At 42.1% G+C, this 22,459-nt stretch overlaps 1 protein-coding gene across 6 annotated transcripts in view; it reads right to left on the reverse strand.

Annotated features, from left to right (window-relative positions):
• ERC1 (ELKS/RAB6-interacting/CAST family member 1) overlaps positions 1 to 22,459 on the reverse strand; it is a 467,579-nt gene that overhangs the window by 327,503 nt on the left and 117,617 nt on the right. For all 6 annotated transcript variants that reach the window (XM_019544570.1, XM_019544571.1, XM_019544569.1 and 3 more), the window contains exons 3-4: positions 19,820 to 20,236; positions 422 to 496 (exon numbers count right to left, since the gene is read on the reverse strand). In XM_019544570.1, the coding sequence (XP_019400115.1) occupies positions 422 to 496; positions 19,820 to 20,236 (492 nt within the window). The remainder of the gene's footprint in view (positions 1 to 421; positions 497 to 19,819; positions 20,237 to 22,459) is intronic.

Genomic DNA, 22,459 nt, shown 5'->3' on the forward strand with positions numbered 1-22,459 from the left:
CAAACTCTTTTTATTCCAACCTCCGTGTTGCACAGTATTGCTTTACACAGGCAATTCTCAACCCTTTGGTGGCCACCACTGCTTTTTGTGGGAAGAGAAAATACTGTAGAGGGAAAGAATGTCCACTACCATCATTAAGACAGCCATTTATTTCATCATTCTCATCCTCAGAATGTAACGAAAACTTGGCTAATTGTCTGGAAACCATAAAACCCAGTAGAGGCAGACAAAGTAGACATCTGTCATGGCACAAACCACCACAATAAAACTACAATGAAAAATCTCCAAGAATTTTTTAATTAAAAATACTGAAACAGGCACTGTATCTCATACAGCATCTCAGATTTTCAGTGCCAAATTCCATCTGCTCACTTTCTACCAGAGAACAGAATCTTCTTTTTTACAATATGGTATCTCTTACCTTCATCTCAATAACAGTTTGCAGAGCTTTTGTCTTGGCAGAGTCCGGAGCATTTTCAAACCGACGATGTATCTCCTGCACCAACAGAAAACAAGCAAAGAGTTAACACCAAGCCAAGTTATTGTAGCCTTCTAATAAAACAGAATAGTACCTCTGCCTTCTGATGCAGCCATCGTCTGAATTTTGTTTAGTGTGATCTCACATATTAGAGAAATGACAGGCTACAGCCTACTGGACAGAACATGAGCTCATTTACAAACATACAGAAAACCTGATCTTTGAATACCTACCAATAACTGTTCAGCTGATACAACTGAAGCCAATCAAAATTCCTGCTACCTGGCCAGTGAGCAAGTCATCAAATGTTTAAAGGTAACTCAGTTCTTGTGAAGCACAGAAATATTTTATATGTTTGGGAGGATTAATTTAAAAACACCACAACAATAATCTATTCTGTGTTTAACAAGCTATTGGGAGCATCTGTGCTGATAAAGCTGCTTTCGCACATTTTCTACCCCAGAGCAGCAACAACTTGGTTACCTGGGATGAAAACCTGTCTCCATGGAGGCTGCAAGGGTGGCTGAAAAAACATGAGGGGATGGTTAAGGTGCTCCAGAGGTTTACAGTATGCCACGGGGAGGATGACAAATGCCTGTGTGATATTTCTGTAGCTATGAAAAGGGCATGTAGTCATTCTGCTAGCATGCTCCAGGGAGCTGCCTATAGAATATAAAATGGCAAAGAGATGAACTGCTCTAAGCCCTTTCCAAACTGCTACAGGATAAAAAAATACAATTAGGGGAAAAAGCAGATCTTGACTAGTGTGTTTTCTCTATACTGATCTTGAAGAATGAATCATCCATAGGGTTATGTGTTAAATGTAGGTACCGCTGTTGTGTCACACACTACAATATTAAATAAAATGAGAGAAACATAGACAGCAAAACCCTTGGGAAATCCTATAGTTTACTGCATCTTTGTGCACAGAATTAAAAATGAGATATTAATTAACTTAATGAAGATATTTATAACCTTGAAAGAATGAAGAACATTTACTACATCAGAGAAAAAAATGTATTCAACTACATCTTCCACAAGGATGGTGATGAAAAATTTTACTTGCTGATTAAAAGCTTTCTTGCTAAATAAATGAACAAAATACATTTGCAAGATTGATTCATACCCTGCTTTCAAAAGACTGCAAACATTAATTAAATCTGAGGTAGGTAACCAGCACTGTAGTGCTGTTAGGGTAGAGCGAAGCAGAACGGTGAAGTGATTTGACAAAGGCCACAATGGGAGTCTATCAGAATACAGCCTAGCAGTCAAAAATGTGCCTCCCAGACTACTCTAGACTACTAGAGATTAGACTACCCTGACTCTCGAGTCTTTGCACCTGTTTACATAAGTTTAGTCCTGCGAACAGTAAAAAAGATGCATGCAGTGGAAAACAGATGCTATATTCAAAACCCAACTTCCAGTTTAGATTATTTTTTATTTGGAGAATGCTGGCAAAAACGCGAAACTCAAATTTATGCCAGAAAAACTCGCACGGCAAACACGGTACTTCTAGACATGAAATCAACAAGCCCATGTTCAATGTTTCAGTGAGGACAGAAGCTGAACAACGATATCAATCTAAATTCCAAAAATCTCTGTTGAATGGCACCTAATAAAAGTTGTCTAAAACAAAAGACTGAAATCTACAACTTTAACAATACCCTCTGAAGTTGAAAGTCACCATTTTTTACAACCAGTTCATTTTTAATAGGGGACAAAGTGAACAGGGTTCCGCTGACCTCAGCATTAAAAATATGGTTACTTCTCTCTGACTTCCCTAATTTAAAAATGTATGAAAAAAGGGAATAGCACTGAGGAGAATTCTTCACACTTGTGTGGACACCTTAATGGAAAGTATCCTGTTTTGAGTTATATAAATTTCCCCTAAATATAAAACTGACATGCTTAACTGCTCCTGGCACATGGTCTTTTTTTTCCCCTAAAGTAATGCAGGGAAAAGGAAAAAGGCAGCAGCTCTTAACAAAAGAAAAATAAGCAACCATTCCTAAAACATTAAGTGAGTGTGAAAGAGAGAGAGAGAGAGAGAGAGAGAGAGAAAGAAAGAGTATGCGCTGAAAGAAGGGGACTGCCAAAAAGATTCTACCAAACGTGTATTGTACAAGATATTATTTCTATTTCAGTAATTATCACTGTGTATTAGAAACTTCATTAATGTGCAAAGAGTCCCTTCCCTGAAGCTGCAAAACTAGAAAAACCCCACCATAGTGACAGAGAGAGAGAGATGACAGAATACATACAGGACATCTTGCAGAGAATTACCGGACTATTCTTGCTCATTAGGAGGCACAAAACTTTTCATTATAAAATCTTTTTACAACCCTTTTTGAGAAGTCCGTTTGCAGCAAAGTTTTGTTTTTTAGCAAAGATAATGCCTTACATTTACAGAGATGCATTTTGCCCATCCTATACTATTCCATTCTGACTTGGATAACTTACAAGCCAAACAACTGCATCCCATCTCTGCACTGTGTGATTAGTGCTTAATTCTGACAGCATGCCAAAAACCATAAAGAGTCTAAAGCCAAGGCTATCTCCCCATGCGGCAGCATCTATCTCCCTAAGTACCTTAGGAAGAAAATGCTTAGTCCCACTGCTGCTTAACAGAATAGAAAGACAGAATCTGGAGGGCACCCACCCCTTTGGCAATAGTACCATAGGGCAGGACAACAAAATCCCTAGAAAAACAATATTTTTTGTTATTAAGTATTATGAATTATCAGTGTAAAATACTATAAAATACAGCAACTAATAATAATAACAATAATAGACAAAAACAGGAGTTTTACATGCACTTCTGAACTCTTTCAGGTTACACAAGCAGATCACAGTTCTATTATATCACACTTAAATACAAAGGGGTTAGCTAAATTGTCTCTCAGCGAAGACCTGTTATACCTTTGTCCTTGAAAATGCCATCTGTAAAATGGGGATGACATGGATATTACACTATTCTCAGCATGTTATGAATTCTTTCTACAGCTACTTCATGGAACATAAATGGTTATACATAAACTAGCAGGAGGAGAAGAAAAATCCTTTAGCTCAAGCACCAGAAATACTACTGTGGCAACTGGTAATGCACAATAGATGAAAGACTTGGGTTTTGCTTTGCTTTGACATTTTGCGTATGTATATATTTTTAAATTCTGAAAACCATGAGGACATTTCAAATTATGACAAAACGAGGTAAATGTCACACATGAGAACTTTGCAGTAGCCCAATCTATACCACACAATTCCTAGAGAATACTCAATTTCCAAATCAAAATTCTAATGAGCCACTAGTCATGCATTCCTCATTTTTAGAGGTACAATTTCCCTTGTCTGAACCATGGAGCCTAATTTGCAGAAGCACTGAGCAAGCGCAACTGAAGTCAGCAAAAGCTTTCTGTGCTGTCTCTATAACACAATACAATACACCTTTAGAAAAAAAATAAAATAATCATTAATGGAGTTCCTATCTCGTGACCGTTAGGGAAACAATTTTACAAGAGAACAGAATAGGAGTGAACACTAAGAAAGGATTTTCAGAAGCATGCAATCATTTTACCAATTAGTTCAGGGAGAGCAGAGTAAGAGAGTAAGAATACGAACCCCAGAATACAAAAATTGAAAAGGCAGTGTTGCAACTTTCCCTAACAGAAGGCACTTGTAAGTCTTAATTTACTTGTAGTCCCACTGGGGAAGGTAAGTTAGTTAAATGTTTAATGCGTGTGTGAGAGAGACAAGACAATGGAAAGTATAACCTAAATCAGTGGTTCTCAACCTCCTCAGACTCAAGGGATCCTTTGGAAAATGTCAGCGCTTAGATTTCATTCAACTAATAGAGTAATTCTTCTGTTACAAGGATCTCAGAAAAACTGCAACAGGTCATGGCTGTTTCTAACACTATGGATTCCCATTTGAAATATCATGTTTGCACACCTAGCAGTACTAATGTTGCATGGCACCTCATGGCAGCCTTGAAAGGATCTCAAGGCACGCAAAGGTGCTGTCACATCCTGGTTGAGAATCACTGACCTAACTTATCTGAAATCAGGTCATGTACCCAACATTTGTAACAAAGAAAAACTTTTTCAGTTGTCTAAACTTCCATTTTGTAAATCTACCCAATCTTCTACTGACATAGAATCATGGAACAATAGGGTTGGACAGGACCTCAAAGTCATTTCATCCAACCCCCTGTTCAAAGCAGGACCATGTTCAACTATATCATTCTAGCCAAACTTCAGATAATGAAGTTTGTTCTGTATTAGAAGGAAAAAAAGGGAACAAAACCCCACCATTTTCAATATGACAGAGATATGAAGTTCTAGTGAGGTTGCCTTACTAATCCAGCAAGTGTACATTTATAACAACTGATGGAATGATTGAATTTGTGGAATTATATAGTAACTGAAAAGGGTTTGTTGATTTGGAAGATTTTTGACTGACTCTTTAGTTTGTGGATTTTTAGAAGGAAAACAAACTTTTTTACAAGGAAATGTTGTGAATGAAACAGATAACAACAGGAAAATGGAAACACACACCATTTGTTTAAAAAATAATACCTTAAGCCTAAACAAAAGATGTTTGAGTTTCTAAAGACTACATTTAAACTAGGAATTCTTTGTTCATGGAATTGGGTATCCAGGCTGTAGCCATATTGGTTTAGAGGAAAAAGTAATCCGGACACATAGTAGAGGTGATACCTTTTATTAGACCAACTAGGTTTTTGCAACCAAAAAAAAGGTCTTTAATTGCAATTTAATCTTTTCTCTGATGCCTGATGAAGGGTGTTTATGCCCGAAAGCTTGCAATTAAAGGGGTTTTTTTTTGCAAAAATCTAGTTGGTTTAATAAAAGATATCACTTTTACTATGAGTCCTGACTGCTTGTTCATGGAATTACATGAAGAATCCTTTTTCATAGTCATAGATGCTAGGGTGAGAAGGGACCTCAACAAATCACAGAGTCCAACCCCCTGCCTGGGCACGAAAGAGTGCTGGGGTCAGATGACCCCAGCCAGATGCCTAGCCAGCCTTCTCTTAAAGCTCCCCAAGGTAGGAGAGCACCATCTCCCTTGGAAGCCCATTCCAAATTTTGGCCACCTTTACTGTGAAGAAGTATTTCCTGATATCTAGCCTAAATCTGCTGTCAGTTTGTAACCATTGTTCCCTGTTACCTACCCCAAGAGGCACCCTCATAAACAGAACATCTCTGATCCCTTGCTGCATCACCATAATGAATTTGTAGGTGGTCACAAGATCACCTCTCAGCCTTCTTTTGCAGAGGCTGAAGAAGTCCAGGTACTTCAGTCTCTCCTCACAGGGCTTGTCCTGTAAGCCCCTAACCATACAAGTAGCCCTGCTCTGGACCCTCTCAAGTCTATCAATATCCTTTTTGAAGTACGGTGCCCAAAGCTGGACACAGGACTCCAACTGCAGCCTGACCAATGCCGCATAGAGGGTAAGTATCACCTCCTTGGATCTATTTGTCATGCATCTGCTGATGCATGATAAAGTGCGGTTAGCTTTGCTGATTTGATCACACTGACGACTCATGTTTATCTTGGAGTTCACTATGACTCTGAGATCCCTTTCCGTTTCTGTGCTGCTGAGAGGGTCACTTCCCAGCCGGTACGTGTGCTGGATATTTTTGCGCCCTAGGTCCAGCACTCTGCACTTGTCCTTGTTGAACTGCATCCTATTGTGTACTGCCCACTTTTCTAACCTGTCCAGGTCTGCCTGCAATCGTTCCCTACCCTCTGAAGTGTGCACTTCACCCCACAATTTAGTATCATCCGCAAACTTGGACAGAGTACACTTCACACCCACATCAAAGTCACTGATGAAGATATTGAAGAGTACAGGTCCAAGGACCAAACCCTGTGAGACCCCACTACCCACATCCTTCCAGGTCAATACCAACCCGTCTACTACCACTCTCTGGGTGCAACTGCTAAGCCAATTTGCCACCTACTGGACCATGTAAACATGTGTCACAGCCTCTTAATTTATTTATGAGAATAGGATGCAATACCATATCGAAGGCCTTGCTAAAGTCTAAGAAAACGACATCCGCTTCTACTCCTGCTTCTAAGCATTTTGTGACCCTTTTTGTGAGCTTTCAAGGGCCACATAGGTATCCCTACCCCTTGACAATTGCCTCTACCCCTGGGTTGCTACCTTGGGATTGAAGTCCCACTCCTAACTCCTGACCTATGCCACTGGAAGTCCCTCCCCCTGTCCCCCAGAAATACTCATTTTGGGAAGGGTGGCTACCATTTTCAAACCAGAAAAAAAAAATCAAATCATACAGTAGGCATTTAATTTTTAGGGTATTTTAATTTTATTACAAAAAATATTTTTGTCATGGTTTGTGTTTGCATACTGTATATGGAGTTGATTGCATAATAACTCAAAAATAAATTCTTAGTCTGTTATATTGTGTGGGAAAGTGTGGGGGGGTGACTATGTTTGAGGGGGCAATAGGATATGTTTGGGGTGTGTATATGTGGAGAGTTGTGGGGGCAGGGTATGAGTATGTGGTGTTTGTGCAGTGAGGGAGGGTTAGGGGGTGGGGGGAGCCCTCTGCACACTCCTCCCATGGCAAAGCAGCAGGCAGGGGTGCTTGGGGTGTTGGTGCCTAGCACAGGCACTGGTAACAGGTGGCGTGTGGCTCTGGCCAGTGCTGTATGTCACACAGCCACAGCACAGCACATAGGCAGTGAGGAGCACAGCTCAGCAGCTTGGAGAGCTGCATGCAGCTGGTAAGTCTGTTGTGGTGGAAGGGGAGGGGGAAGGGAAGGGGTGTCGAGGAGCAGACCAAGGCCCCCGCGGTGCAGGAGGGAGTGGGACTGGGGTTGGGCAGTCTTGATCTGCCCCCATTCCCCTTCCCTTCCCCTCCCTTTCCACCACAACAGATTTACCAGCCAGAGACAGCTCTTCATGCTGCCAGGCTATGCATCAGAAATCAGACCAGTATTGGCCAATATGCCTCCTTAAAAATCAGCTATTGGTATTGGTCCCAAAAATTTTTATCTGTGCACCACTAATTTTGCCAGTGTGTGTATACATGGGCACCTCACTCCCACCCTCATGGACAGAAGGGCTGGACGAGGTACAATTTGTTGGTGGGCACCACAGACCGGATGAAAGTGCCTGGCAGACCAGATCCAGCCTGCAGGCTGTATTTTGCCCACCCCTAACTTAGAGGAATACCTAGCAAAGCAGGCAACAAACTTCTTTCTTCTGTCTTTTTGCAGTAAAGCTGGTGGGAGAGTTGCTGTGGTGTTGTAATAGTAAAAGCTGCTTAAAGCTTTCCTTAACTCAAATAGGAGCACCTCTTAGGGATAGCTACAGATAAAGCAGTGGGAAGTTCTTGAGAAGAATCAACCCTTCTCCTATTGTACAGTAACGGGCATAGAGTCAAAGATTTCAGTTTATAAATGGCAGGATGAAGCTCAGGGAACAAAATTTCAATTCACAGTTAAATAAGTATTTCCTTTTTAGTACTATTTGCTGTAAAGAACCACAATTTAGAATACCAAATTTGGGAAAACTTTATAAGCTGGACACCACAGGCCCATTCTCATCTCTATTTGTATCTTTCTAAACTTCCCTTGACAGAAATAACATGTATAGTTAAAACCAGTTCTTTCCAGTGTGAATGTTTCTGCATGCTGTATGGCAGTTTGTCATTGACATTGTCCAGAACGTTGCCCCTTTGCCACTGTACAGGCTGCAAGCAGAATATTTATTAAAATGTTTAAAACATCACTGTTCTCAAGCTGCTGAGTTTACTTTAATAGTATATGAAACTCAGGAAGAAATAATAAAATTAGACAATATTTTTTATTAAAGGATAGGCAGCTGTAGTGTGGGTTAAAGCACAGATCGTGTTCGCATATCAACAGAAAAATCGAATGTTTCCCACATGCTAAAGCAGCAGAGCTCTAAACCACATTGCACCAACACATAATTGAATGTGGCAAGGCCACCTGGTTTTCTCACATCACAGCAAGATGTGTTTTGGAATAAAGGCGGTCTGATTCAGGGTTTGTTTGCTCCATGGATGCAAATTCTAAGTGCTGACAAGGTTTCAGTAAAAGAACTTCCAAAGAAGAGGCTTTGGTGTGGAGTGAATGAACACACAAGTTAACCGAAAAGTGGTAAAAAAATAAATATATACAGAAGGAATACAAGTATCTGCTTTAAGGTGATACTTATGCCTCTCAGTCTCCTGCCAACAACATAAAAGATTCAGAGATCCTCCTGCATTTTTTATACAAATCTCACCTCCAGACAAAAGAAATAAAAATGGAAGATTCTTTAAGTAAATGAACATCATAATCTTCTTTGGCTTTAGCATTTATACCATTTAATCTCACATTATCATGAACATGGTGACAATTTACTAAGAGTTGTGTTAGATTCTCCAAATGGGTAATTTTTAAACTGATTTGAGATTTTTTAAATATTTTTTTCCCCCAAACAAGAATTAACTGAGGGAAGTCCTGTGTTTTGTGTTCTACAGAAGGACAGACTAGCTGATCATAAGCGTCTGTGCTGGCTGTAATAGTCTTTAAATCTCTCTGCTTAGACAAAGCATTTTTTACTAGCCACTTCAAGGCATGAGTGATCACTGTTTTTTTTCCTGAAAAACCAGACCTCAAAATTCATTTTTCATGTGCTAAGTAAATTGCAAAAAGCCACTTTAAAGAGAGCCCTATTTGATTAAGAGATGAAAAATTTTGAGAAGCATGACATTCCACCACTTCTGTTTGGTCTTTTGTATAAAATAATTCTTATGCAATCCACCAGCAGCCAGTGGAAAGGTACTTGTGGATACAAACAAATGATTCAAGTCAGTGCTGGTTACTGCAGAGCAGCTGATACATAGCTATTACGGTTGTGCAAAGGTTTGGTCACCAATTCAATTCAGTGGAGATTTGGCCCAATTCGGTGGCTGAATCGCCAAATCCAAATCGAATCACAAGACTCTTCAATCTCTCCAAATCGAATCAGAACTCTCAAATCGATTCGGAGAGACTTTAAAAGATTCAATAATTTAGACATAGACATAGCTTTATATGTTTTTTCAACATACCTCAAGGTACCAGGTGACCTGTGAATGCTGAGATGGTGGGGCAGATGGAGTGTCCCACAGGAGCATGGGGGGGTCCCCAGCGCACTTGGCAGTAAAGCCCAGAAGTAGACCAAAAGTACTTCTGGTCCACTTCCAGGTTCACCGCTGAGCATGTGGGAGGGTGGGGGGGCAGGGGCCTCTGTGCTCCTGTGAGACGCTCCATCCACCCCACCATCGCAGCATTCATGAGCCTTGAGGTATGTAGAAAAAACATTTAAAGCTGTGTCTATGGCTGAATTGCTAATTCTCTGAATCAGCACTGAATCTTCAGATTTGGATTCAGATGAATGGAATCGGGACAGTGATCAGAATCAACAAATTGAATCACTGTCTCCGATTCAAGCCAAATCCGAATCTGAATCAAATGCAGCTTGTTTTGCACATCCCTAATAGTTACTGTTTGCATGCCTGCAATTATCACACAGTAAGTGAAAACTTAGACCAGGGCAGATAACCACTTAATGAAACAGGATTAAATTGTCCTGACTTAGCTTTCACTTACCATAGGTACATGAACAACTAACATGAATCAGCTCTCCCACGGTAAACCTCTTCCCCCATTATCTGATTTTAATCTGACTATTCCCTATGCCAATCAGATAGAGAATCTGAAACCCTCCTATGAAAAGTTCAAGGGAAGAGTAAGCAGAACTTTGAGTGAGCAGAACCTTTGCTTCACATCTCATCAGATCCTTAGTATTATACTGGCTCAGTATCTAATCACGGAAGAGCTTCTTTCTTCTAAGCTATTGTTGAGTTGCCTATAGCTTCTCCATAGCAGAACTAATCTGGTTAAATGGTTGTGGTATGAAATCCAGTGGTATCAGAGAACAATGTTAATTGAGGGAAAAAAAACCCCAGTTTTTACTCCAGTTAAGATTTCTGAATCTCGCCCTTTTTAGGTTAAAACAAAGCAGGATAAGAGATTTTACAAAATGCATGAAAATGAATCATCCCTTTACAGCTGATCATAATCCACTAAAACCTCTTCAGACAAAGCAACAGAAACCTTTCTGGTCACTGGAGAATTCATAATGGATTAATTCTTAAGTTACTGCATTAATAACTTGAAGTCAAGCTGTACCTTAACAGAAGTAAAACTTCCTTGGAAAGAAAGAAAAGCCATATCCTACCACACTTGAGACGGAAGAAGATCAATCATCTATGAAATAGCTGAAATAGAATTTCTCAAGCTAGGAGCTGCAACCTCAAAATGGTTAGCCTTTAGGCAGCAGCATGAACACTCAACAAGCTCAGTATTTGTTTCAAATCAGGTTTTAGGTGACAGTTTTATTCCCGGAAAGGTGTCTTGTCCCAAATAAGTTTGAGAACCACTGGTTAAGCTACTTGGAGTTCTTCTCTCTTCCTTGTAATAACACTGTATTTCAGCACAAAGCTATCAGACCTCTTGTAAAATGAGCAAGGTTAGCTTGGGGTTTGCAATATAATACTTGACTGCTATACATATTTTGTCCACTAGATGTTCCAATTCTGTCAGCTACAGCTCAGGCTACCACTGGAACTGGCAAATAGCAAAGGAAAGATCTTCTCTCAGCATTATGCCCACACTGCAGTCTTGCATACATGTGAGTTACAGAGTAGTGCAAACACACACTCGAACTAGCTTTAAATTGGCTGGCAACAGTTTAGCTACAGTAGTGTAAAGCGTAGGGTAGACTACCTTATTCTACACATTTTATCAGCAATGATTTGTGCATCTTTTTCCAAAGCATTAAAAAACTATCAATATTGAACTTTAAAATGATCCTGGCATAACCCACCTAGAAACTGCCACATGCAGTGATGATTTCACACTGACAATTTTTGACACTAGCTACAACTAACTACAACTAGTGGTTGTCATGATCTTTACTGATATTGTATCATATCAATTTCTTAACCAAACTGTTGCACAGCATCCAAGAGAAGTGGTGCTGGCTCCTACCCTGGGGGTCTTTAAGAGGAGGCTAGATGAACACCTTGCTGGGGTCATTTGACCCCAGTATTATTTCCTGCCACGGCAGGGGGTCGGACTCGATGATCTGCTCAGATCCCTTCCGACCCTACAAACTATGAAACTGTGAAGTCAAGTGCCTGACAAAAAGCTAAGAGTATTACAGATGCACAATTCCTAATCAAACTTGTTATTTTACCAACACATGAATCACGTTGGCCTTATTACAAAACTCCTTTCTCTTGAAAATATGCTGAATAGTATCAGTTATATCTCTATCACTAAATTCTTCGTTGATCAAATCCTGTATCAACTTTTCCATTACTTTTGCCCAGGACTGATGTCATGTTAGCCAACCTGTAATTGCTCAGGTCATCCTGCTTCACACCATCTAATTCCAACTAAGACAATTACTTAAATGTCTCTCTGATATTCAGAAAAGGTAGTTTACCTTTTGCTAGCATATAATACACCAGTTAGCATACCTATCCATTGCTCCGTAAGAACACTTGCTTGTCACAGAAAGATGGGCAAATATTGTAGTAAGTAATAATTTAGTGGTGACCAAAAGCTTGTCCAACAGCTCTCCCAACCATAAAGTTAGTCCAGTAAAAGATATCGCAAAAAAAACAAACCCTTGCATTTCGTACAATTCCTGGACAGCCACAGCTAAACTATAGTAGCTCCTAGTAGGAACTACTGAAGGGACCCCTTTTCTGCTTCTCCACAATCCAAAACCTCCAGAACAAAGAAACCTAATAGCATCTGAAAATGGATCAAATAGTAATCTATCTGCCTAAAGAAATTCTTCAACCTGTATCTGCCACATTGTCGTGAAACATAGTAGCCTTTTCTGCCCTTAGAATCCGAATCTGTGAATGTTCATGTTCATCTGATTTTTTCAAAGGGAAAAGAATATTCCTTCCATTGCCTTCCAGGTGGTCAGAGCATTTGTGGCTCATATTAAAAAGATCTTTTAAAGCAAATATCAATACTTCAGGGTGAACAATCATAAAAACATTTTCAGATTTTATAATTTTTTAATAACTGATTTTATTAATGTAGTTTTATTTAAGTATGAAAAAATAAAAGAAATAACATTTCTGTATTTTCACTGAATTCCAGTTTTCATTCCAAGACAGCTTGACAAATTACAGTTAGAATGTAGCTCATTTTGGGATCACGTGAGCATATCTCACCTAATCAATCCTGTGCCACTCAAGCACTGGTAATACCTTGGGCCTTGGATAGATGCATGCTTGAAGCACTTCCAATTTGGATTGCTTTGTGCTACAAACAGACATGCAGCTTCCTGACAGAGATCTTCAAGTCAGCTACGATGACATGCAACAGTATGTTCTCCAGCTAGGGGGGTGGAAAGAATAGCTCCCAGGTTCCATAAATTGCTGAGGATGGCCAAGGCCCTCCTGCTGGAAACAGGAGACCAGAGGCATTGTAGGGATTCTTGATGTCTCAGGCTCCATGGATACATGAGCCCACAGGAGAGTATTCACTGACTGTCTGCAACACTGTCTCCCCTCTCTGACTTCCCCCATGAAGTGGAGAGGGTAAGAGCTGAACATTATGAGATGCCAAAGGACCAATCAAACCTCTGTCTTGCTCTGCAGAGCATAGGAACATAACTGTAAGTGCTTCAAAATAACACGCTTCCAAATAGCTGCTGCTTCACTCAGGGTTATTTCTGGAGTTCTTTGTAGGGCATGTATGTTTGCCCAGGATCTTGGTCTCATTTGTTTTTTCTGTTGCACAAAATATCATTTCTAGAGGCCCAAAATTCTTCAGTCTAACAAAAGACTTTCCCTGTTTGTTCAGTATCAAGTTCCAACAATCAGTAGTATAGCTGATGAGAGGGGATGACCGTTCTGTTGAGTTGGTAGAAGAGGTGCAAAAGCAAACAGCCACTGTACTACATAGGCCCAGCCACCCGTCACTGTCCCATGCATCAACACTGCCAAGGGTGCACAAGTGCTCAATGCGTTTAGCTGCCCTCCTAGCGCGACAATTCTTCCTAATATCTAACCTAAACTTCCCTGGTTGCAGCTTGTTCTGTCATCTGCCACCACTGAGAATAGCCTAGCTCCATCCTCTTTAGACCTCCCCTTCAGGTAGCTGAGGACTGCTATTAAGTCCCCTCTCAGTCTCCTCTTCTCTAGACTAAATAAGCCCAGCTCCTCCAGTCTTTCCTCATAAGTCATGTCCCCAGTGGCCCCAGGTGCACAGCTCAAACTGGGGAACGCACCCCACACACCTGCAGATGTGCGACTTAGGTCAGGGTGTGGCAGCATCATATGCATGGTGTAGGAATCTCCTACAGGGGGATTGCTGGGGCACATGTCTGCAAGTGTGGTGTTTGCTGACCATGGCCCATCCCAGGGAATGGCAGCACAAAATGCATACTACCAGGAATCCCCCATGGTTTCTCCCCTTTTGTAAACATGCGTTTCAGAAATCCCCCTGCAGGACTGGACCCCTCCCCAGTAGCAGACATGCACCCTGGACATTCCCCTGCCAATGTGGAGCGGGGAACTGGTCTTAACTGTTCCACACCTGCAGAGGAATCCCCAGGGTGTGCGTCCGCAAATGCAGAGTGGGGAAACGGATGGGCTTCCCTTTCTGTACCTGCAGATGCAGGCCCCAGGTTGGGGCAAAGCATCTGGGGCGACTGTCATGCAGGATTGGGCCCCTGAAGCCCCAAAAGCACCCACTGTGGGCAGCTGGGGAGCTCAGGCAGCCCTAGCCTACCCATGGACTTGTGCTATAAGTAAACAGACATGTGCCACAAAAAGGCAGCCGAAACTATTACTAGAAATTGTTGTGGACCCAATTTTGGGCGTTTGCGGTGTGACAAGGGATATAGAGGTCTGTTTGCTCAGGTTTTGTGATGCCACAAGCATTTTTATGATGACATTTGTCTGCAGGCATGGATTACTGTATCCTGTGGCAAGACTGGTCATAGCCCTTCCCAGTCTGAACACCCAAAATGCAATTCTGTCCTTCAAACCTACTGTTTCCTTTCCAGAGACAAAGCTGAATAAGCAGAGTATAGATTTAGAATTGAGGAAACTTGAGGCCTACCTCTGCCTCTGCTGTGGACCTATAAGCAAGTCATTTCATTTCTCTGTACCTCAGTTTTTTCATCTCTAAAACAGAATAATGTTACTCGTTTCATTTGTAAAGTTTTCCAAGTTCTATAAATAGAGCAAGTTACACAAGAAAGAAAACATCATTAATAAACTGTGCATGTAGGTCACAAATTTCAAATCTCAAACCCTGCTTTTGGGAAATCATCTACAATTTGGAGCCCAACACCAAGAAGTAAGGGTAGAAAGAATTTGAATTAATTGAATAAAATAAATCTCCACAGCTTATGGGCTGACGCTTATGTGCTGATGCCCTTTTATAAATCCTTCAGTCATTAAAAGTTCATATAAAAATGCAGTACTAATCCTGTACAATGTCTGCGTCACACCAAAACAGCAGACTCAAGATATGGATTTTGACTACCTTCATCAAATGTTAGCTATACTTGTTGGTAGTTTATCTGACCTTGTATCTGAGCCAAGGGCAGGCAATTATTTGGGACCACAGGCCACACTGGCCGTTCTGGGGAGCAGCTGCAGGCTAGTCAGTACCACCCTTAACCCCCCTCAAAAGCCCAGGGCCTGCGTGCTTTGCATCTCTTCCCCGCAACTGCCACCAGTGCACAGCCCCAGCCCCAAACCCGACCCACCCCAGACTCACCCCGGCCGGAGCAGACAAGCTGGACCCTGCACATGCAGCCCTGACCCTGGCCTGCCCCATGCCTACTTCAGACTGCCCACCGACACTGAGCAGGAGCAGTGGCCAAGCAGAAGCTGCTGCTCAGTACAGGGGAAAGGAAGCCTCTACACTTCACCACTGCCAGGCCTTTCTTGCTGAAGCCACCCAGAGCCTGTGCCTGGGCTGCCCTGGGGCTCCACTGTGCTGCTGTCACCATCACCTCCAGGCTGCCCAGCGCGGCAGCAGTGGCAATGCAGAGGAGCCTCAGGGCAGCCCAGGCCTGGTCTCCAAGTGGCTACAGCAAGATGGGCCCAGCAGCGAGGGGCCAATTTTTGCCTACAGCAAGCAGCAGTTTCTGGCCGGCTGCCTCTACTGCTCAGCATGAATGGGTGAGCCTGGAGCAGGCAGGAGTGGAGCAAGCTGGGGTCAGGGCTGTATGGATGAGTTCTGGCTGGTCCAGAGCTAGTCTCCTCTGGCCAGGGCAAGTCTGGAGTGGGCTCAAGGTGAGCCAGGGCAGGGCTGCATGCATGGGTCCCTGCCAGTACCATGTGGCTGGTGGTGGCAGCCAGAAAGAGCCACCACTAGTGCCTCCTGGGCTGCCTAGAATGGCAGTTCAGCTGCAGAGCTACTTCCGCCCTGCTGCATGCCCAGGGGGTTGGTGAGACATGCCATGGGCTGGATAGCATCTGGGCCAGGCAGGACTGAGGGACCCACCGTGGGCCAGGCAAAGTCCCTCCATCAGCCGAATGTGGCCGACGGGCTGCATTTTGCCCACCCCTGATCTAAGCAATTGGAAGCGACATAGACAAAACCACACATTATTATTATTATATAGTCTTATGTGGGCTTCCTTTACAATAGGGAATTTTTCCCAAAAGCAACCAGTGACTGGGATAGTCCCAATGATGCAAAACACCATTGGACACAGTAAGCTACTATTTGCAGTAGTGCAGTTTTTTCCCATGTAAAGTTGTTTCTATTTGAATATCCAAGCATAAAGACAATTACATCCAGTTGAAAAGGAAAAGCGTACAAAACCAAAGACTAAAGCAACCAGAGACTTCTGTATATTTCAATGGAAACTGATCATCTGGACTCTCTTTCCTGTTTTCCCAAAGTATACCATCACACATTCCAAGAGTGGCAGTGTACAAAGGCCATTCAGAGATAAACCAATTATAGCAGTTATAAGAGAAGATGATAGAGCTGAAGGACAGAAATGAGTTCCACTTGCTCTCAGAAGCAGCACTGGAATTGAAGTATTGAGGATGTGCTTCATTTTATGGAGTATGGTGATGACAATCCTCAGATGAAATCTTTTGTGCACCTTCCAACTAAGACAGCTTTTGAAATTATTTCCATAGTTCAACATATGGCATACCCATGTCTCATCAGCAGAAATATACAGAAGCCATTTAAGAACATAATTTTCATTTAGCCCCCACGTAAAGTGTTTTAAATTATTTTAATACTGAAATGGTAGTATTTAAATACATAATAAGCTACTGCTTCAGAAGTGACTAGTGATGCTGAAAGCCTCAATTTGTGGTGACCTCATTTGACATACCACAGAAGAGCCTTATTTTCAGAAAGGACAAGGGATCAACATTTTGTGAAAATGGGCTCCCTTCGAAGCATCTCACTGTTGGACATCTAAAAAACAGATGTTATGTAAAATCACTAGTCACTTTTGAAAATTTAGGCTATACATACTTTGAATGTTATCACAAATTCCAATCCTATAAAATATAACACTTTTAAGGGAGAAGAACAGAGACCATCTAATGCAATCAGACAGATGTTTCTCAATCTATACACAGAAACAGAGGCACACAACTTCTATTTAATATATAACCTAGTATTTGGCACTGTTACCCAAATCAGGTGGGGGAAAAAAAAATTAAAAAAAAAAAAAATCAGAATACGAATTTTAAATAAGTATAAAATCATCTCATCAGCTACTAGCAGGGGTAGATTGCTAATTCACAAATATAGCTCCTAAAGTACACAGAGTAACTTCTTTGGCTTTTCTGGAGCTCAGCAAGCTTCTAAATCGGGGTCAGCAATGTTTTTGGGCAGAGTGCCAAAAACACCCTAACCTCAACTTGGAAGATGTTAGCGTGTTGGGGTGGGCAGAGGGGAAGCCACAAGGGACCCAACTTTTGTTGTGGCAACACAGCCCCAACCCCTTCCCCATCATCAACCCAGAGGCACACATGCAACCGTTGCCAGAAATGAGCTGAGCCAGGGCTCTGTAGACAGTGCAGCAGCTTGCAACCTCCACAGGCAATCCATGCTCTGGGCAGGCCCCTACCACCTATCATGGAGCCCGGGGTTGCTTGCAGCAGGCAGTGAGGAAGCTATGAGCAGCTGCACCAAGTCTGAGGAGCTGCAGCCTGGCTTGCTGCTGGTGGCAGGTGCATGCATGCCTCAGGGTAGATGGTGGAGGAGCCGTGAGAGGCCCAATCCTTGTTGTGACAGCACAGCCCCAGCCCCTTTCTCACTGACTGCTCCAAGGCACACGTGCCATACTCTGGCATACGTGCCATGGGGTTGCCCACCCCATTCTAAATCTTAGCCTGTACTGCACTTCAAAACTGTAAGTTACTCATTTACAGTATTCCTTATTTTCAAAAATATTTTTATTTCTGAGACTTCTTATCCAAAAAGGAGATTTTTTTTCCCCAGACACCTTGATTCTACACAGTAGAGAAGGCAAAAACCTGACAATGGTTTAAAGCTATACATTATTCCATGTCTTGCTAGATCCTTGTGATGCTTCAGAACTGGGTTTGCAGCAAGCAGTAACTGACAAGTTGAATGTGCACTTTTTTCTATCACATATAAAACTAATCAAACACTTATCTCTCTATTTCTCTCTTCACAAGTATTCATTTTTTGAGACAGGTTAGGGATTAAAAAATATGTCATAAAATTGCCATCTGCCTGACTATATAAGAACTCCTTACCTTCTAATATATCCCCAGCACCTACAGATTTGCTGCAAAAGAAAATGTTCCATTGGCTTTTTAAAAAAAAAAATCATATATTCTTGCTGACTTTCCCCTACCGATACTCTTCACAGAACAGAAAGAAACAGAAGCCATTTTGACATAAAAATATAGAAACAAGAAGCAGGGAAAGGGTTTATCAGTATTTGCTACAAAGAGAGAAAAATCTTTCAGTGGAAGTGATTTCTGTTCACTCCAGATATTCCAGAACTAATAATGACCTAAGGCAGGGTCAGAAATGCAATGGATTCTAGCTTCTTTAGAGTCAAGCTACAGGAAGACAAAGACAAATGAACACTTTATGGGAAGTGCACAACAAGGAGGTATTCACCCCTGGGATGAGTGTAACATGCCCATCTCAGAAACTCTGTGAATAACCTAGCTACCACAGGAACAGGTTTGATCCTCTACATGCAAATGCACAAACATGCTGATTTTCAAAAAAAGTCTGGAGTAAAAAATCTAAATCTAAATTTTGCGCTGAATATACTTATGCAAATCAAATAAGGAAATTATTAACCTAATTACAAGTATGTACAGCTATCGAATTATGTATGCCAGTAACTTATTCATGCAAGTTAATTATTTTCTTTAAAAATCTTGCTTTTGCTAAATGCATGTATACATATTGTCGACAGGAAAACATCAGCATTGTAGAAGTTAATGATAAAATTAATTTGGAAATGTGTTACTTACGTGATAGGAGAAATGCATTTAACACTGACAAGAAATTCAGTGACTCGGGCTGCATACTGAGCAACTCCCACTGCTGATTTTTATGCATTTCTCTAAGACAGGTAAGTACTGTTTGTAGGATCACTAGTACACATTTTCCTATAATTGGTTGGGGATGATAAATCCTAAGCATACACTGCAAATCTAAATTTGTTTTTCATTTTGTTTGCAATATACCTTTAAATAATCTTTTTTTGGCTGCGCATCCAGGGCAGCTAATAGTTTGATCAAATACCCTTCACAGCAAGGCAAGTGTTTCCATAGAAACTGCAGAGCAATCATCCATTATTGCTGCCAAGATTTCCTGCAGCTCTTTCCTAAATACAGGTAGTTACTTGCTTTCAAAATAAAAGAAAACAGTAGAGTGAATGTTACATTCTCTGAAATAGTGAACTTCCAGGGCTTTGTGTGAGGAGGAAGAGCAAAGGAGACCTTAGACAAAATGAAGGAAAAGAAAACCAGAGAAACAATCAAAAAGTTTGTTGACTTTGGTTGGCTGAGGGAACAAATACAGTTTTTGTGGTCATATTTTAACGGTGGCCTACAAACAGAATGAAAAATACCTTCCACACACTGGTGAAAGGGGGGTAAATAAGTAAGTAAAGAGCATTAAGATATGAATCACTAGGATTAAGCCTAAGGAGCAGTGGAAAGGAGAGGGCCCACAGAATGAAATATTTTGAGACAAATGCATGGCTAGGTCACTCACCTCCCTCAGCATGCTGTTTTCCTTCTCCTTCTGTTCCAGCAGGCTCTCCAAATGATGGACATGCATCTCTGCCTCAGCCAGCCGTCTTGTCCGTTCATGATCCTCCTCTGTGGCTTTTGCTGACAGCCCTTTACTCTGCAACATCTCCAGCAGCTTTTTGATAGACTCATCACGAGCATTTAAGGTCTGCTTCTGAGTCTCAATGCGCAACTCCATCTCTTCTAATGTTTTGCGCAGCAGAAAAAGTTCCTTGGCCTGGCGTTCATGCTCTGCATGGAGCCGTTGGAAGTTCTCCTCTGTTAGCTCTGCCACAAAGGGTTCACTGGTTCTACTGCTGCTGTCTTGCTGGAAAAGCTGGTTCAGGTCCCGCTGGATCCGAAGCTCATCCTGGAGAGCCTGGATAGTCATCTGCATATGCTGAAAATAGAAATCTAAATCAGTGAATTCCCTCCCTTAGAGAAAAAGTAGAAATGGCTGGGGCTCTTAAAGCTTCTTGGCCAACCACACAACATTCATTTCTGACAGCAGACAATTCTGCTCATGGAAGAACCAAGTTATCCAACTGCAAATTTCAATTCCCTCAAGTTATCCTTAGGAAAGACTATTTAACTCTAGAAATACCTTAAACACAACTTTTTTGTCACACTCCTCTTCCTGTAATGTAAGTTGGCATTTGGAACATAAAAACACTGCCAGGGAAAATCTGAGTACTGCAAGAATAAATGCACTCTTTGCTACTCTAAGGATGGAAACAGATCACTTTTCATTGCCTTTGCACTACCATAAAAGTTGTTATGGTGGCATAAAGCCAAGCAAACAGACACTCCAGTCCTTTGTCATGACAATAACACCCAAAATTTGTGGTCAGGACAAAGGTGGTATTAATTTGTGTCTCTATTTAGTGGTGGATGCTTATTTGCTTTGTGGCAGGAGAGTGGAGGCAGCTCTACAGCTGTCTCAGACAGATGCTCCAGGGGCTTGAAGGGCCTTGTCCTATGAGTTCCAGGAAATTCCATGCAGGATCAGGTCCCTCATGTCCCAGGAGTGCCTGGCAAGCTTTCCCTGCTTACAGAAGGTGCCCGGAGGAATCTTGGGGACCATTTTCATAAGCAGGGTACATCAGGGTTTTCTGTTGGCAGAGATGCGCTCCTGGGATCTCTGGGTCATATCTCTGTAAGTGGGGAACTCCGGCTTTCTCTGCTTATGGAAAATCATGCCAAAATTCCTCGGGGCACCCCTCCATGAGCTGGGAAAGGTGCTTCTGGGGCTTGAGGGATCCGATCCTGTGTGAGAACACCTGAGGCACATCAGACCAGACCTGTCAAGCCTCAGGAGAACATACTGCCCATTGTCCTGCAGCATCAATGGGCAGGACAATGCTTGATCTAAAAGTGTCCTGCTTTGCCCAATGAAGCCAATCAGCTGTGCCAGGACACATCCCAGCACAGCTGATCTTCATTTGGCAACTATTTCTAGCCTCAGAAGCTAGGGACAGAAGTTACGCATAAACCAGTTTAAGTGATCAGAAACTAGTTTAAACCTGTAACAGAATATAAGTTCAGTACACATAAACCAGTTTCAAAATGGCTGAAACTGGTTTAAGATAAATCTGGCTGAATGTAGTATTAGATTTAACCAATTTAGGTCAAAAGGGTTTATGAAACTTCTGTCCTAGACCCCTTCCTGGTTCAAGTTAAATCACAGCATCCCAGCATGCTTTGCGGCCCTGGACTGGGCTGTTCTGTGTGCTCCAGAGAGCATGGCTGGCCCCGTCCCTCTGCTCCCTACCTGTAGCAGTGAGGGCTGACTCGCTGCCCCTTCCCAGCAAACCCCAGCTGGGGTCTGGAGCCAGGAAGGAAGGTTAGACTCACCTTCCCCCAGCTCCCCTGCCTTGCTGGCTTACTTAGTGCTGACTGCACCTGTGGACTACAAATCCTAGAGGCACCTGGAAGCAGGAAGAGGAAGTGATGAGCAACACTGCAAAGTCCGGCTGTGGTGAGTCTGTACTGCAAATCCCAGAGACCTCAGGAACAGCAGGAAGAAGAAGCAAACACACAGACCATGCCAGCTATAATGCCAGAGAGCTGTGCTCTAGTGCCCCCCAGTTTCTGGCTTAAGCCACTGCAGGCATGTGGCTGCATTTCCTGAATCAAAAGTGAATGCATGTTCATTGGCTTATTAGTTGGATCTTTGCAGCTTAGACTAACCTGCAAAGAGTGAATCATTCAGCCTCAGGCTTTTTGATTGTCTGTACTTAGTCAAAGTAGCTTCTGAATCAGAGGTCAAAAGAACTACAGCAACTAACCTGATGACCTCAAACATACAAGGAACACACAGCTGTTAATACTAGAGTTTTCACACCGACTAGCTCAAGCTTTCCTGGTTTCTAACTAAAGGTGTAGATATATTACATGCCTTCTGCTGGCAGAAGCTTTGCTGACAGATAGTAGCTGCCACAGGAAAGTTGCCAGACCATGTACTTATTGACAGGGCTGTACTACAACAACTGAGCCAGCAAGGTGCACATTGCATTCTGTGAGGGACCAGCTTTTTAAGAGATTGTGGCAGCCAGGAAAATGTAGGAGTGTGCCTACACACACTTTTTCCAGCTGTCAGGGAGCAGCTGGCATTATCCTGCCC

Source organism: Crocodylus porosus, unplaced genomic scaffold (assembly GCF_001723895.1).
Source record: "Crocodylus porosus isolate Cpor-Errol unplaced genomic scaffold, CroPor_comp1, whole genome shotgun sequence".
In the NCBI taxonomy this organism is placed as follows: Eukaryota; Metazoa; Chordata; order Crocodylia; family Crocodylidae; genus Crocodylus; species Crocodylus porosus.